Source organism: Podarcis cretensis, assembly GCF_951804945.1.
Source record: "Podarcis cretensis genome assembly, chromosome: 12".
Lineage (NCBI taxonomy): Eukaryota > Metazoa > Chordata > Lepidosauria > Squamata > Lacertidae > Podarcis > Podarcis cretensis.
In genome coordinates this window covers 56,803,621-56,820,080 of record NC_137181.1, presented here as the reverse complement: position 1 = coordinate 56,820,080, position 16,460 = coordinate 56,803,621, and the positions used below count along the sequence as shown (strand labels likewise).

Genomic DNA, 16,460 nt, shown 5'->3' with positions numbered 1-16,460 from the left:
AACCACAAGGGAAAGCAACCCTGTAATGCTGATATTGACAACGCCAGGAGGTTTCTACAACACATGAAGCACAATCCTGCTCATGTCTACTCTTATGTAACTGAGCTCAACCAAAGTTAGTGCCAGATCACGGTGTTTAGTGCTGCATCCTGAATAATCCACAAGAACATGGGAAGTTGCCTTACAATTAAGTCAGACCACTGATCCATCAGCGTTGTTTACACCCTGACTAGAGTTTTGAGACACAGGGGTCTTTCCCAGTCCTCCTGGAAGATGTTAAGGGTTGAGCCTTCTGCATGCCAAGCAGGTATTCTACCTGTTATGTACTGAGTTGAATTGGATCCAGATTGCAGCTGATTGGTCCTAGAACAATAGGATTCAGAATGCAGCAGTCTGATTGGTCCTAGAACAATAGGATTCAGAATGCAGCAGTCTGATTGGTCCTAGAACAATAGGATCCAGAATGCAGCAGTCTGATTGGTCCACAGGAGCCACCCAATCCAACTCCAGGTGGAAGTGAATCTTCAACCTGATTGGCCTACAGGAGAATCCCGGAATTAGCCAATCACGTGGGGCCCATTGTGTAAATAATGTATATAAAGCAGACATTTCGGGGGAACTTCCATTCCTTCTCACTAATATGAGCTGAATAAAGAGCATGAAATCCACACTCGACTCCGAGTATATTTCACTACCACTGAGCCACAGCCCTTGCCCCAAGAGTACGTTGAACAGAAGCTCTGCTATGCAAGCTTAGGTGCCGGCATCTGGCACAGAACTGGCTGCCTTTTCCCACCACGACAGGGCAAACCCTGCTGGCTCCAGAGGAGATGGCAGCAGCATTCCTTTCCTCCTCCCTGGTTCCTTTTGCACAGAGTAGAGGGACAAACCTAGGTTCGTTTGTCCTGGTTCCAGTTCATGGTTAAAGCAGAGAGATCTTAACCACAAGCCTGAGTTTCAAAGACGTAAGTTGCCCTGCACTGAGCAAAAAAGCCCAGAGGAAGGAACAGAGAAGCTACAGGCTCTTCTCTGCTTCCTCAGTCACAATAAGCCATACTCTATGCTTTCCAAGGTTCATGGACCACTTCAATACAGCATCCCAAGAATCTCAGACACTCTGTGCTAAAACACCAAGTCATTAGTGCTAAGGGTGAGAGAAAAAATTGGAAATGTGGAGAACCTTTTATTAAATTGCAAGGCATATTCCACTGGTTAGTTACCCAAGTTTTATATTTCCCAGCACAGATTTTTTCCCCCCAGTCTCCCATTCAGGGGTGCCAACTATAACGAAATATTATGGGGCCCCAGGTAAGCCCCGCCCAGCATAATCGATCACATGACACGGTGCACACACACCATTTGAATGGCAATGCCCATCAACTTGGGGGGCCCTGGCCCCCTCAAATATTTTATTGTGTTGGCTAAAGCCCCCACAGACCCTAGGAGTTGGCAGAATGTATTCAGAGTACAGCATGATTCTGTGTTTCGACACAGGGAAATCTGAAGGGTTGTTCTAAGTGTTTGTGTTTCCAGATTATCAGGGTTCCCACCTGCAACGCAGCTTCTAAGTGCATACAGGCCTCAGATTTCCTCTCTACAAGTTGTTTAAACACAGTCAGCCTCCCAGAGTGGCTGGGACAACCCAATCAGATGTGTGGGGTACAAATAATGACATTATTATTATTTTAGATTTTCAGAGCTTAGACTTGAAAAATGCTAAAACAAGAGTATTGTTATTTTTTATTGCATGCTTTTGGAGCTAATGATTTCTGTGTGTGCTCATGTTATTAGGGCTGTGCTTTTTCCTGCTCTTTTATTACAGCAGAATTTGTCTTGGATGTACTCCAGCGTATTATTAGAATGGGTACAGGAAAATATACAAGGAGATAAGGAAGAGATAAACAGACACACCTTACCATTCTGCCAAGCCACCAAGAGCTGAGCATACAAAAATAAACTAACAGAAGCACACAGTCTTTGTTGGTGCTTTCAAACATATATATTGTTGGATTAGCAGCAGAATCGGTCCATCGGTGCATGAACATCACTCCAGTACGGGGCCAGGAGAAAAGAGGTGCTCTGAAAGCAGCTCTCCATTGGCTGAGAATGTTCATTAGCCCAAGACTTGGAGGCTAGACAAGTTTCTAGGCATGATATTTGCAAAGGGAAGTTTGGGATGTGTGGGCCGACTATGTACGCAGCTTCCTCTCAGCTTCAAATAAAACTAGCAGTCCCAGGCCTTCTGAGTAAGACAACTACCACTCACAAAGCGTAAAGCTTTGCATTATTCAGCTTTTCTGCGAACATCGTTTTAATTATTCTTTAGTTTTCATCATTTTTTTCCTAATCTCAGGCTGCCCACAGCCCTGCCTAGATCCCACCCTGTGCGTTTTGTGGCAGGGATCCTTGCAGGGAGCAACTTGTTCATTTATCTCCCCCAGGAAATCTATTGCAATCTGGTGTCGCGATGAGATCCTACCCACTGGGTGTGTCATTTTGAAGCCCAAAAGATATAAGCAAGGGGAAGACAGCACACATTAGAAATACAGTGGTACCTCGGGTTAAGTACTTAATTTGTTCCAGAGGTCTGTACTTAACCTGAAACTGTTCTTAACTGAAGCACCACTTTAGCTAATGGGGCCTCCTGCTGCCGCTGCACCGCCGGAGCATGATTTCAGTTCTCATCCTGAAGCAAAGTTCTTAACCTGAGGTAATATTTCTGGGTTAGCGGAGTCTGTAACCTGAAGCGTCTGTAACCTGAAGTGCATATAACCCGAGGTACCACTGTACGCCCAACACAAGGAACACCAGCAATAAAATAAAATAAAAGCAAAAAGCGAAAGCCTCATTACCAACCACACATACAGTACATTTATTTGCACAAATGAGGGAGCCCTTTTTGAAAAGGGAGAGGGGGTCAATACTAACCCCCAAGGAGGGACAAAGGGTGCAGCTTTTTTGCTATCACAGCTTAAGGCAATGCCTACAATACACATTTTAAAACCAGTTTGAAATTTGCCTTGTTGTCATGGCTTGGAACACTGGACTGGGGTGTGTGGTTTTATAAACAGGCTTGAATCTCTGGCGGCATAGACACCATACATATAAAGCACGTGATCTCCCTCAAAGAACCTTGGGACCTGTAGTCTTCCCACTACAGAGCTATAATTCCCAGCACCCCTTTAAAAACTACAGTTCCCAAGGTTATTTTGGGGAAGTTGTGTGCTTTAACTGTAAGGCGTGTGTATATAGCCAAAGACTTTTTGGTCCTTGCACAAAACTGCCAGTGCTTGTTGTTCTTTAGAGGAAGCCAAAAATCATCCAAGCAGTTTTATATATGTGTTGAAATATGCCCTTAGGAATATCACTTGTAGAACAATCGACCACATAGTTATGGGAACGCTTCTGATCCACTAGTCAAATGGCTCACCATCACTTTTCGACAAGCCAGTCTCCATTCCAAATCCAATATGAGAAAAATAGGGGTAGAAGGGAAAAGTGGAAGTGCTTTCCTTTTTTAAAAACAAACAAGCAAACAAGCAAACAAACAAACCACAAATTCAAAGGACATCCACTATGATCTTTCTGAAGAAAGAAGATGCTGTTCACAGTCAAAGACGAATGCCACGCTCATCTTCAGAACGGAAAAATCAGAAAGCTCAGGAAGAGAGATTCAAAGGTTTACTGCAGGTCAATAGCACAGGTGACAACCTTGTCAACTGCCGCCTCAATAACCCCACCACAGACTAAGTGTTAAATACTGCTGCTACCAAAAAATGAAAAGGGGGGGGGAAGGAAAGTTAGGAACCCACCATTTAAAACAGAGGGAAATGATTTATTTCCAAAAATGGGGGAGAAAAAGACCGTGCTGTTTGTGAGAAGCTGGCATATTCATTCATAGGATAGAAGAAGCTTTTGAGAAGGATTAACACAATTGATGTGGCGGAGAACACTGAGCGTAAGAGGATTAAACAATTTATCGGCCTTCGCCAAGCCGGTCGCCTCCAGATGTTAGGGATTGCAACGGCTGTGCTGGCTGATGGGAGTTGCAGTCCAAAGCCTTTGGAGGGCACCGGCTTGGGGAAGGCTGCTCTGCATCACAGGAAGACAACCAAACCCTTCTGCGGGCTGTTCAGAAAAGTGAATGATTCCTTTTAGCCCAGGAGAGTAAATGGTGGTGCATGTTTTGTTTTCCCTGCTCAGCAGCAAGGCACCAAACCAGCTCAGGGAGATGCAGGATTCAAGCAAACTCATCTAAAGGTAAAAGGTAAAGGTAAAGGTACCCCTGCCCGTACGGGCCAGTCTTGACAGACTCTAGGGTTGTGCGCCCATCTCACTTAAGAGGCCAGGGGCCAGCGCTGTCCGGAGACACTTCCGGGTCACGTGGCCAGCGTGACATCGCTGCTCTGGCAAGCCAGAGCCACACACGGAAACGCCGTTTACCTTCCCGCTGGTAAGCAGTCCCTATTTATCTACTTGCACCCGGAGGTGCTTTCGAACTGCTAGGTTGGCAGGCGCTGGGACCGAGCAGCGGGAGCGCACCCCGCCGCAGGGATTCGAACCGCCGACCTTTCGATCGGCAAGTCCTAGGCACTGAGGCTTTAACCCACAGCGCCACCTGCGTCCCTCATCTAAAGGTAGCATATTGTAAAACAGACCAAATGCCTTGAGGGGCAGCTTGCTTCCTGAACCTAAGAATAACTGTATCAAATATGCATTAGCAATCAGCGCCAGCTGTTGCAAGAAAACGATAAAGAGAGACGTCGAGGCAGAACCGTGGGTTAAATATTACCATCACTTTCGTTGGGGTTTGCAGGAAAGGCAAGTGTGTTTGGGCCGAGGGGATCAAAGATCCCTTGTGTTTGTGTTCCCTCATGGCCAGAAAAGCTGCACCTACTGAAATTTCTGCACATCAGGATGTTGTGGGTGGCAAAGGAGCAGGTCCAGTAAGGGGGGGGGGGAGTAAAGAGATTCTCAACGCTCCAGACCGGAGTGAAGAACAATTGTAACCCAAGTAACCAAGACATTTTGGCATCTGAGGTAATCCACAAAATGGCACCTCCCTCCTTGCCAGGGAAGAAGGGGTGAGGGAAGACCTACCTAATGAACAAGGGAGGAGTAAATATCTACATTGGGGTCTGCTGCCCCTGTGGATCCTTCTGCCTGAGGTATTTTGCTTCACCTTGCCTCATAGGTGGGCTGGCTCTGCCAGTAACAATGATCAGAGGCAGGGTGAAACTTCTTATAGGTCAGGTTCTCTCCCCCCATGAAAATTGATGTCCTTTAATTAAATGGATCAAGGTGCCCCGTGTGCCCAGACCCTTCCATCTAAAAGTGAAAGGGCATGTTTCAGATGCTTCCCTCATGTCATGTTTCCCCGCTCACAGAAAGCCAGCATGTCAGGGAGAACAGTTCTGGCTTGTCTTGTTCCCTGACATGCTAGATTTGGATGTTTTTCATGGGGTGGGGCAATTTCCTTTCACTTGACACAGTACAGTATGGGAAGGGCTGTACAACATGACGGTTGAGCAACATGATCAACACTTCTGTTCCTAGGCACATTTACTTGGGAGTCAACTCCATTAAACCCAGTGGGACCTACTTCCAAAAAAAGTGTATGAACTCTGCTACCTGGCAAACAGCAGAAGGCTAGTCAGATTTGTTTGTAACCGACAATGAGGCTATTTGAGCACCATAAATTCAAGGGTAGTTGGTCTAAACTTTCCCTCCATTTACGCTGCTGTCCTAAGGTGTGGGAAACCCACAAGCAGTTGAAACTGCTTATCCAAATCCCAGCAGGTGCTTGTACTCCTCTGTCTGTTTTGTGGCTTAAAAAACAAAACACAATTTGCCAGGACTTCCATCTGAAATCCTAGAGTTGTTGACAGTTAACGTGGACAATGCTGATCTATATGGAACAATGGCCTAACTCATTTTAAAGTAGCATCTAATGTTTCTATAATGTTTCTATTATAGGCCCCGGGACACTCTCCCAGGGCCAGCTGATTGCAACATGAAGATCACAAAATATGTTCTTGCAGCTGCAAATCCCTTTGTTATTGGTTGATGATATGTAATTGAAACTTCTGAATCCTGTGCATGAGACTATCTGAACCTGCTTGCGACCCAGACCAGGAACTTTTGAAAAGGGGTGTGTTCCTCTGCTTCCCTGAAAGTTATCCAGGCAAGGACTGCTATGTGTATGTTTTTGATCACTCACGGCCCTGTGTTGCAAGGGAGGAAGATTGCAGCACAAGCTTCACCAATGTAAACACGAATTGCTCATTCCTTCCTTTTGGTCCAACCCACAGAAGCCTCTCAGCGCTCCAGCATGCTTCTGCTTGTGGGAAAACAAAACGTACCGCAATATGGTATATACCAAATGCAGAGTTTCATCTCTGCACTGTGGACATGTGAACAATGGCCATTACTCAAGTTCAGATTGCAGTGCAGGATGGGAAAAAAAGTTCTTTGGAAAAAATACAGTAAATCACAGGTCTGAAATCACTCCTATGAAAAATACCCCTTTAAGTCTTTGATGTGTGCTTTCTCCATCTAGGAACCAAGGCAACTTTACCAAATCAAGCTTTTCTGAAGAGAGAGGGGGGCTATTTTTCCACGAAAGAACAGAAAGAGAAAATGGGGTTGGACATGCAGCATTACTTCAGTTTCAAAATAATGAGGTCACTTCTCGCTGAACCTCCGATGAACACAGCACGGTTTTCAAGCAATGCTTGCCATGGCAACGCATATATACACAAATTCTTGCTCACGGTGCCTCTTTCTAAAGAAACTGCTAAGCGCAAGAAGTTGCAGCAATAAAGTACTCACTTCTTGTTCCTAATGACCATTCAAAACTCTTGACCAGACAAGCAAATCCTTGCCCTGGAGATTGCCTTGATTGAAACACATGGACTAGTAGACTGCCAGGACAATTTAAATTCGACAGGAAATTCTCATTGTCCGGAGGCCCACCTCCCTCATTCATTAGCCTTAAGACTGTTTTAAACACGAATGCTTCCATGCAAAGGTCCTGAGAGGGCACTTACCTGTGTTGTACACACAACGACAAAAACAAATTCAATTTGAGACCAGTGTGGACACTATCTGGCTATGGAATGCTGGCATGTTAACAGGTGAAATGGATGAGCCAGCACGCAAGATGTTATCCACACTTTGCGAACACCTACATGAGCACATGCTTTTCAGTGGCCTCTGCATGGTAGCTCTCATATTTTGGGGCTCCCAAGTCCGTGAGATATGCCCAAGACCTCCAAAATCTCAGGTTCAAATTTCATGAGAAGCTGGCTGCAGATCTGCATGTTTAATCCCGGATCTACCCAAACCACACAGAAAACAGACAGCAGGGGATCCAGATGAGACTAAAGGGGGGAAATCGGGTGAAGGGGAAGAAAAAACCTACACACCTCAAGTGTTTTTGCCGCACAACCAAGCTCACTTTCAGTAATGGGAAAAGAGACATCAGGAGACAAGACAACAAGGAGGAAACTGCGGACAGGAGAATGAGAATTATGCCCCCTCTGATTTTGGCTCCATCCAGCCACCTTTTGCTTTTTAAAAATTGTTAAGGAATTGCAGCAGATTCAGGCTTAAAGGCACAAATCTGCTAAGAGATAAGTAACAGAATGGGGGGCGTGGAAATATTCCTACTTATGTATACTGTTCTCGGTTGCCATTCATGGGACACTCGCCCAGATGAGTCAGTTTCCGAACTAAATACCACATATCTCAACAGCATTAGGTACCCAAAAAGGTTCAAATGGTAGGCTGTGGCATCAGGATGAAGCATACATAGCATCTCTGAATATGTCCAATGGGCATTATTTTGGGCCTATAGGCAAAGGTTAACAGGATTAGCTATGGGCTTACAGATAAACAGGGAGCAGTTGAGTTCAGTTTGTCCCATCATATTTTGTTTGAAAGCAGCGGTGGGGAACCTGTGGCTCTCCCAACATTGCTGGACTCCAGCTCCCATCAGGCCAGGCCAGCATGGCTAACTGTCAGGAATGATGGGAGCTGCAGTCTGGCAACATCACGAGGGCCAAAAGGTCCCCCATTCCTGGCTTGAACCAGGAGGTCATCACAAAGCCAAGGGAAGCATGAAACAAACAGGCGAAGGATAACTCCCCGCAGGTACTGCACAAGAGGTCCCATACCTGTTCTCCAGCAGCGTCATGCACACGACCTCTCGCACACCAGGATTGTTGGCTTTTTCGAGGGAACAGCTCTGCAGATTCCAGGTGGCCAGCCTCAGGACAGGCTTCCCATCCCGCACCCCACCAAACATCTCCACGGTGGGCCGCGTGGAGATAATCTGCGTGGGTCCTCCAGGAGGGAAATCCAAGTCCTCACTCTGGAGGCTCAGCGAGGTGGGGCTCGGGTGAGGCTTGACCATGAAGTTGAGGCCACCATTGGTATTCGTCGAAGGAGGCCTTGAGCGCTCGGCAAATATCTGGTGCCGGATTTTGTCCAAGAACGAAGAGTTGATGCAGTCCATCTTGACCATGTCCTCAATGTTCTTGAAGGGCCCGTGCTCTCGGCGGTACTCGACAATGCCGTTGGCTATTTTTTCCGTGACGCCACGGATGCTCATGAGCTGGGCAGGGGTGGCCGTGTTGATATTGATCTTCGCAGCTGAAAGGTGGTCAAGGTTCTGGTCCTTCCGCAAGGAGCTGGGCGAGTGCTGGGCCGAGTTCCCTTTGCTGCTCACGCAGATCTCAAACTTCACCTGCTCCAGCTTGGCAGCTCCGACCCCACTCACCAGGGCCAAGTCCTCCACCTTCTTGAAGCCCCCAATATACTCCCGGTATTCCACAATGCTCTGCGCAACCGTCCTGGTGACCCCGGGCAGAGTCATGAGCTCCTCCTCGGTGGCCGTGTTGATATTCAGCCTCTCCTGGTTCACGAGGATGTTGCTGAAGTTGCACGCCGCGCTAAATTTGCGGCTGTGGCACAGATCCGAGGGGTCTCTGGGGATGGAGCGGTGGCAGCCAAGGTTGCCCCCCATGCTGGCTTGCTTTAGCAGCGGTGCAATAATCCAAGGTCGCTCTGGAGGCGCTTGGTGGCTCTTAAGGAGACAGCTGGCCTGCACAACAGTAGCGTGGCACTCTGCACCGTCCAGGATTCCCTCCTTAGCAGGCAGGCAACATCAGAGGCAGAGGACCTTAAGCGTCTCATTCAAGAAACTGGCGACAAAATATTCCTCCTGGGAGGGAGGGAGGGACGGAGGCGGGCTGTAAACACCGGGCTCCAAAATCAAACTTGGCAAGCGGCTGGGATATTCGCAGGCTGCTGGACGGCACTCCAAGCGCAGGGCAAAGTTAAAAATATTCCAAATACACACAGACGCAGGCATGCGTGCCTGCAAACCGAGAAGGGCAGCCGCAAAAGCTGATGGTCAACGCGCCGGCTGCAAATTTGGGAGAACGCGCTTCTTGCTCCGGTTTCTGCCCCGGATCGGCGGCTGCAGCGCGGAGGGGGCGCGCAATCCCGGCGTCCCTTTGCCAAGAAAAGCAGCTGCGCTTAGCGGAGCATCGCGCCGGGCTGCAGCCGAGGCTCGGCAAGCCGTGCGCGCTTCCTTTCCTTGCGCGGCGTCCCCTCCTCACGTGCGGCTCCCTTTCCTTCCTCTCTGCCCGTTGCTTTTTGGCCAAGCCAGGAAGGAGGAGGAGAGATGGGGGGCGCTGGGAAGGGAAGCGCCGTCCTCCTCCGGAGGGCTTGTACCGCTCGGCCAACCACTCCCCCCGGGCGGCCCTATTCCGCTCCGGCTCCGACGAGATCCGCTGCGATCCTCCAGCCGCGCTCCGCTCCCTCCGCCGGCGCGCCCGGCTTGTTCTGAGCCGGGGATCAGCAAAGCGCCGCGGCCAAGGACCGGGCGCACGGCCCGCCCTCTCGGCAAGGCGGAGCCGGAGCCGCTGGGGCTGCTACCTTCGGGGGCGGAGAGTCGCCTCACGCCCAGCTGCGGGAGGGAGAAGCCAGCCTTTGCCTTCCACTTGTTCCCCAAGCCAGGAAGGAGCGCCTCATCCTCTCCCCTCGGGCCACCTCGCCGATTTTTACGCACGGCTTGACTGGGGCGCATCACTCCGAAGGCATGCGCTGGGAATGCGCGCGGCAAAGGCGCAAATCCCGCGGCTTCCAAAATAGAAGACTCACCTCTTTTTGTTATTGTGCTGCATGGTTAGAGCTACCAGTGTAGCTTCTATCTGGGCAGGGATTGCCCAACTTCTGTGGTCTGTGCTCTATTAATCTCTAGGCTGGATTACTGCAACGCGTTATAACAACAGCAACAATTTATTATTTGTACCCCGCCCATCTGGCTGGGTTTCCCCAGCCACTCTTATACATGGAGCTGCTTCTGAAGACGGTTCCGAAACTTCAGCTGGTGCTGAATAAAGCAACCAGGTTGCTCAGTTTGAACATATCACACTGATTCTGCCTCAACTGCACTTTCCAGGCTCTGTTTAAATGCTGGTTTTGACCTATAACGCCTTAAACGGCTCAGGACCAAGATACCTCCAGGACAGCCTCTCCCCAGATGAACTGAACCAGACCCTGCAACCATCATTTGGGACCCTTCTTTGCTTCCTCCTCCACAAAGAAGTCCAGAGGGTGGCAACACGAGAAAGGGCCTTTTCTGTGGTGGCTCCCTGCTTGTGGAATGCTCTTCCCAAGGAGGCTTGTCTAGCGCCCTCATTACATATCTTTAGGGGCCATGCAAAAACATTCCCATTCTCCCAGGCCTTTGGCTAATTAAATAATCTATGGCCTTTTAAACTGGGCAGGAGGGGGTATTGGTTTTCTTCATTATTATGGTATGCATTTTTGAGTTTTTGTATTGTAAACTGCTCTGTGATCTTCGGATGAAGGGCAGTACGGTGGTACCTCAGGTTACATAGGCTTCAGGTTACAGACGCTTCAGGTTACAGACTCCGCTAACCCAGAAATAGTACCTCGGGTTAAGAACTTTGCTTCATGGTGAGAACAGAAATCGGGCTCCGGCGGCGCGGCGGCAGTGGGATGCCCCACTAGCTAAAGTGGTGCTTCAGGTTAAGAACAGTTTCAGGTTAAGAACAGACCTCCGGAACGAATTAAGTACTTAACCCGAGGTACCACTGTATAGAAATTTAAATCAACAACAACAACAATAGAAGAAATAAATAACCAGTATTTATTTAAGCATAAAAAGGAAGCCACAAGTGCAAACAAAATAACAGGGTATTTGTTTCTTAACAGTTAAAGCTTTTGGGCCTTACTGAATAAAATCTAACCCCATCCAAAAACTTAACAACAAACTCTGAATTGGTACTACAGTGGCAGGTACACTTGGCTATTTCTAAGTCCTATGATTAATTTTGAAATGGGCAGAATGCAAATCTGTTTTGGAGACAGCGGTGTGGTTTCTTACCAATATCAAAGCCCCCAGCCTTGTGCTGGCTTGTGGTATAAATTAACTGAACCGTTTTATGCATTTATTTGTTTTTAGAGCTAGAAAGCCCCCCAAAAGAGAGAGACATTGGAACTCAATGCCACAAGGGGTTGTTTCCAAATCAGAATGCTCTACAAATATAATGTCTTCATGTCTGGATTCGGATCTGAATATCACTGAGCAGCTCTGGGAAAGCAGTTGTGCACCAGCCTAACCTACCCCCACCTGTTCATTGGAAGGTTAAAATGAAATAACCTCACCTATGATGCCCTGAGCTTCTTGGACAAAGAGCAGAGTGCAGATGTGATTTGTAATCATTATCAATAGGCGCATTCAGATTAACATCTGGTGCGGTGAAATCATTCCAGGGTGAATTTTTGGAATGGGAGTGATTACTCATGTGCATATGGTGTCACATAGCAAAGAAGTCTCAGGTTGCAGCTGACTCCTTCTGGTTCCCGTTACACCTTACAAAGAAATTCCTGGTGAGGTTTCCTGTTTGTTAAGAACTACAGTACGACTCTGGAGTACTTATCATTCTTCTCTGGATGTCCAAAGATGAAGCTTATATTTTTCATTACGCATTTCCTTTTCAGGTCCCCTGCCAAGCGGAAGCAACAATAACGAGAAGTTGTAAATATATATAAAAAAATTCTTGGCATTCCGTCAGAAAATGTGGTGCAGGAAAAAAATGTGAGTGGGAAAATGAGTTATAATACTTCACATTTGTTATGCAATACTCTGCCTTTTCAAAGCATTGAGTAGATACAAGCTAATTAATAGCATTCTAAAGCTATGCTAATTGAATTTAGTAGTCTTTCCACAAGGGAATTGCACTTAATTACTTGGGGGGGGGGCAGTTTGTGTTTTATATAGTTTCAGCATTTGAATTGCAGCCTTTGGACTGGTTTATTGGCATTCATCAGCACTTTGAAGTTAAAGAGCTAATACCATAATTTAGAAATCAACATGTTTTCCGGTAACCTGGGATAGAGAAGGCAGCTTCCCGATCTCAAAAAACAAATATAATTTTGAATACCTATATCTTGATGTGTCTGTGCAGGATCTGCACCTTATTGTGCTTGGAGCTGAGTAGGGAATCAAGGCTGTAATATAAGCACAATCACCAGACTTAACACATACACAAAATGTGTATGTTTTGCCCCCTGGGAGTACCGTATTTTTCGCTCCATAAGGCGCACCTGACCATAAGGCGCGCCTAGTTTTTAGAGGGGGAAATCAAGAAAAAAAAAATTATTTCCCCAGCCCCAAAGAGCAACAGACAGGCTGCGAGCAACCTGTCCGTTTCTCCCAGAGCTTCTCGGGGCTGCCGGGGGAAGCCCGGGTTCCCCCCCCCCCAGACCCACAGAGCAAAGCCAGCAGGATCCCGCTCGCTGTCCTGGCTTCCTCTTTAGCCGCGCGCAACCTCTCCGGCCGGGAGAAGCTGCGCACAGCTATGGCAGAAGCCAAGACAGCCAGCGGGATGGTTCCGCTCGCTGTCCTGGCTGCTTTAGCAGTGTGCAGCCTCTCCCGGCCAGAGAGGCTGCGCACAGCTAAGGCAGCACCCTTTAAGGAGCGTGCGGCTCCTGCGGGCTTTTCTCCTCGGGGAAAAGCCCCCAAGAGCGGTGCGCTCTTTAAAGGGTGCGCGGCTCCTGCGGGCTTTTCTATGAGGAGGGAGAAGGGACTGACTGGCCGCGTCAGTCCCTTCTCCCTCCTGGGGAAAAGCCCGCAAGAGCTGCGCGGAGCTTTTGTGCGTCTCTTGCGTCTCCTGCCTGCCTCCCCCCTGCACTCGCCCCATAAGGCGCACACACATTTTCCCTTACTTTTTAGGAGAGAAACAGTGTGTCTTATGGAGTGAAAAATACGGTATTTGGGAAGGAGATGTGAGCTCTAGGACCCTGCTAGTGCCCTTGCATCTCCTTCTCCAAGCCTGGCGAGGGCTAGGGGGCATCAAATTTTGACCTTGTACAGGATGCCATGGCACCCAAGTCTACCACTGCTTGCACCCTCCTGGAGTCTTTTTGCCCGAGTAAAATGTGTTCTTGAACTCCGATAACGCTTCTTGCTTCTCTGGGTAGAGGATGGGGGGGCGGGGCGGGAAGAGTATGGGTGTGTGTAGAAACTAACATATTGTAAAAAAGTAAAATTTACATTTCTTGCTTGCCCACTTCTGCTTCTGTTCCTGCCCACCAAATACGTGTGGACCCCTCGCCCCCCAAGGTTGCCCACCCCATGGCTATTAGAACAACTTAACAGTACCGTAAGTCTGAAAATTGTGCAATAACAAAGCATAACAAAACATAGCAAAGTAATAAGGCCCATCTCTACATTCTTAACTATTGTTGGTTTCACATTTGACAGATACCTTCTACCAAGAGAACTTTAAATGTTTCCCTATTGTTAGTTATGTGAGGGGAATTTCCTGATCTGGACCTTGTGCAAAGTATGAAATCAATAAGCTCTCCACACCCAGAAAGTTCAAAGTTCTACTGCAAACTGTCTTTAAACTTGTTACAAAAAAAGTTGTAAGTACAAATCAACACATTGCTCTTAAACAGCTAGCACTGCAGTCCAGTATTTTTTTGTTAAGTTCCTTACTTGTTAATATAGCCCAAGAATTATTCTCTCTCTGGTCCCAGAAAGAGATTCAGATAATTCAAGTTGCTTGTTCAATATAGTGGCAGCTTCTGAGAGAGAAACTCCCAGGGATGAGTCATCACTGAACATAAACACTGAAGTGAAGACTCCACCCTCCCTTGTTGCAGTTTTCGTTGCAGAAGCATCTCTGTAAAACGGACATTCTGCAAATGCAATACTCCACTAACACAACCAGTGATGCAAGGCAGTTGAGAAATCACCATTACTGGGCAAAGCTCCTGGAATATTGCATCCTAACTGACTCTCTTCAGATGACAGCTCAAAGGAATTGAGAAGACAGCTCAGATGCAGCAACATCCATAAAAACGTTCGTATCTTTTGTTGATCTGGCCTATCAACTGATCAGCTAGTTCTCAGAAACTGATGCGTTTCTTACTTAAGTCTTTTCCCAGCAGTTAACAATGTTACATAAAAGAAAAGAAAGCTAAAGGAGCCTTTAGGTATTATTCCACAACTTACCCATTCGATTCAAATCCACACTTGAATTTTATGCTTGGTAGTATGTGCAGTTAGCTTATCTCCCAGCTATACTGTGAAAATAACAACAAAAGTTGTTTAGAGATGAGTTATTATTATTATTTTTACTTTTTTATACCACCCTTCATCTGAAGATCACAGTTAGGCTCAAAAACCAAGGAAGAGTCTTGTGGCACCTTAAAGACTAACCAATTTCCCAGTACAATTCAAAGTGTTGGTGCTGACCTTTAAAGCCCTAAACAGCCTCGGTCCCGTATACCTGAAGGAGTGTCTCCACCCCCATCGTTCTACCCGGACACTGAGGTCCAGCACCGAGGGCCTTCTGGTGGTTCCCTCCCTGCGAGAAGCCAAGTTACAGGGAACCAGGCAGAGGGCCTTCTCGGTAGTGGTGCCCTCCCTGTGGAACGCCCTCCCATCAGATGTCAAAGAGAAGAACAACTACCAGACTTTTAGAAGACATCTGAAGGCAGCCCTATTTATGGAAGCTTTTAATGTGTGATAGACTATTGTATTTTAATATTCTGTTGGAAGCCGCCCAGAGTGGCTGGGGAAACCCAGCCAGATGGGCAGGGTATAAATAAATAAACAAACAAACAAATAAATAAATAAATAAATAAATAAATAAATAAATTATTATTATTATTAATGGTTAGTCATGTTAGTCTGCTCATCAGTGACTACTAAGCTTTGCAGTTTCATGCTTCTGAATGGCCGTTGCTGGAACCTTTGGGGTGCGGAGATAACTCTTGTACTCAGGTCCTCTTGAGAATTTCCCACAGGTCAGCTACTGTGAGAACAGGATTCTGGACTAGATGGGCCTTGGGCCTGATCCAGCAGGCTTTTCTTATGTTACTATGTTGCCCTGAAGTTTAACACAAGAACCAGGTTCTTGAGACCTCCCCATGACTGGAGTTGCATTGCGATGGCAGTTTGGGCAGATCTATGCCAGCGGTTCTGAAAGAGTTTGATGTGCCACCCTAGTATGGCAGAAGAGAATGGCAAGCGTGGCAGGAAGATTCAAGGGCAATCAAAGAAACATTTAAACATTTCAGTCTAGTCTAGTTTCAAAATAATTCTGGGGGATATACAACCAGAAACTGTATCCACACCTGTCTTCCAGAGCATTGGCAATTCTTCTACAGTTCTCCGTGAAAACATTGTTTTGAACAGGGATTTTCAACTCTGACAAATGTGAAAGATCAGAAAAGAGAAAGGCTTCCTTGTGTTGATGATGAAATGAGAGTTTGTCTCAAATTAGACCTAATGTAAATGAGATTACCTGGTAAAAGCAAGCTCACACCATTCATTGAGCTTGTATAGATACTAAAGGTACATATGTAAGAGGCTTGTTTATGATGATGTTTTGGGAGTGTTTCATGTGCTTATGTAGCTGCATTGTTTTATAGTTCCTTGATGTCCCATAATCATTTTATAAAAGTAGTTGTCTTCTATGTCATAAATTAATTGCTGTTAAAAGTTGTTCCTTTTTGCTTTCCCGTGTATTTCTTATCAATAAAAACATTTGGTGCTCTGCAAGCAAATTTGTATTCTGAAAGTGTGGCCTGGAGAAAAAAAATGAGAACCACTGGTCTAAGTTTAATAATAATAATAATAATAATAATAATAATAATAATAATAATATTTATACCCCACCCTCCCCAGCCAAGACCGGGCTCAGGGGGGCTAACACCAGGTATAAAAACAATTGATTAAAATACAACTTAAAAACAAGATTAAAATACAACATTAAAATGCAGCCTCATTTCAGTAGAAACTCAAATCAAAAACATTTTGGGGGTGAAAATGTCAACTCTTCACCAAGGCCAACTATCCAGACTGGTCCTATGTGGGCCAGAAAAAAGCCAGGGAAGTCCCCAAATAG

General features: G+C 46.7%; 1 protein-coding gene across 1 annotated transcript in view; it reads right to left on the bottom strand.

The window, feature by feature from the left end:
* EEPD1 (endonuclease/exonuclease/phosphatase family domain containing 1) overlaps positions 1–9,907 on the bottom strand; it is a 62,471-nt gene extending 52,564 nt beyond the window's left edge. Inside the window, exon 1 of the mRNA XM_079947598.1 lies at positions 8,178–9,907. Coding sequence (XP_079803724.1) covers positions 8,178–9,028 — 851 coding nt within the window. The 5' untranslated portion in view covers positions 9,029–9,907. The remainder of the gene's footprint in view (positions 1–8,177) is intronic.
* Between the last annotated feature and the right edge of the window lie 6,553 nt (positions 9,908–16,460).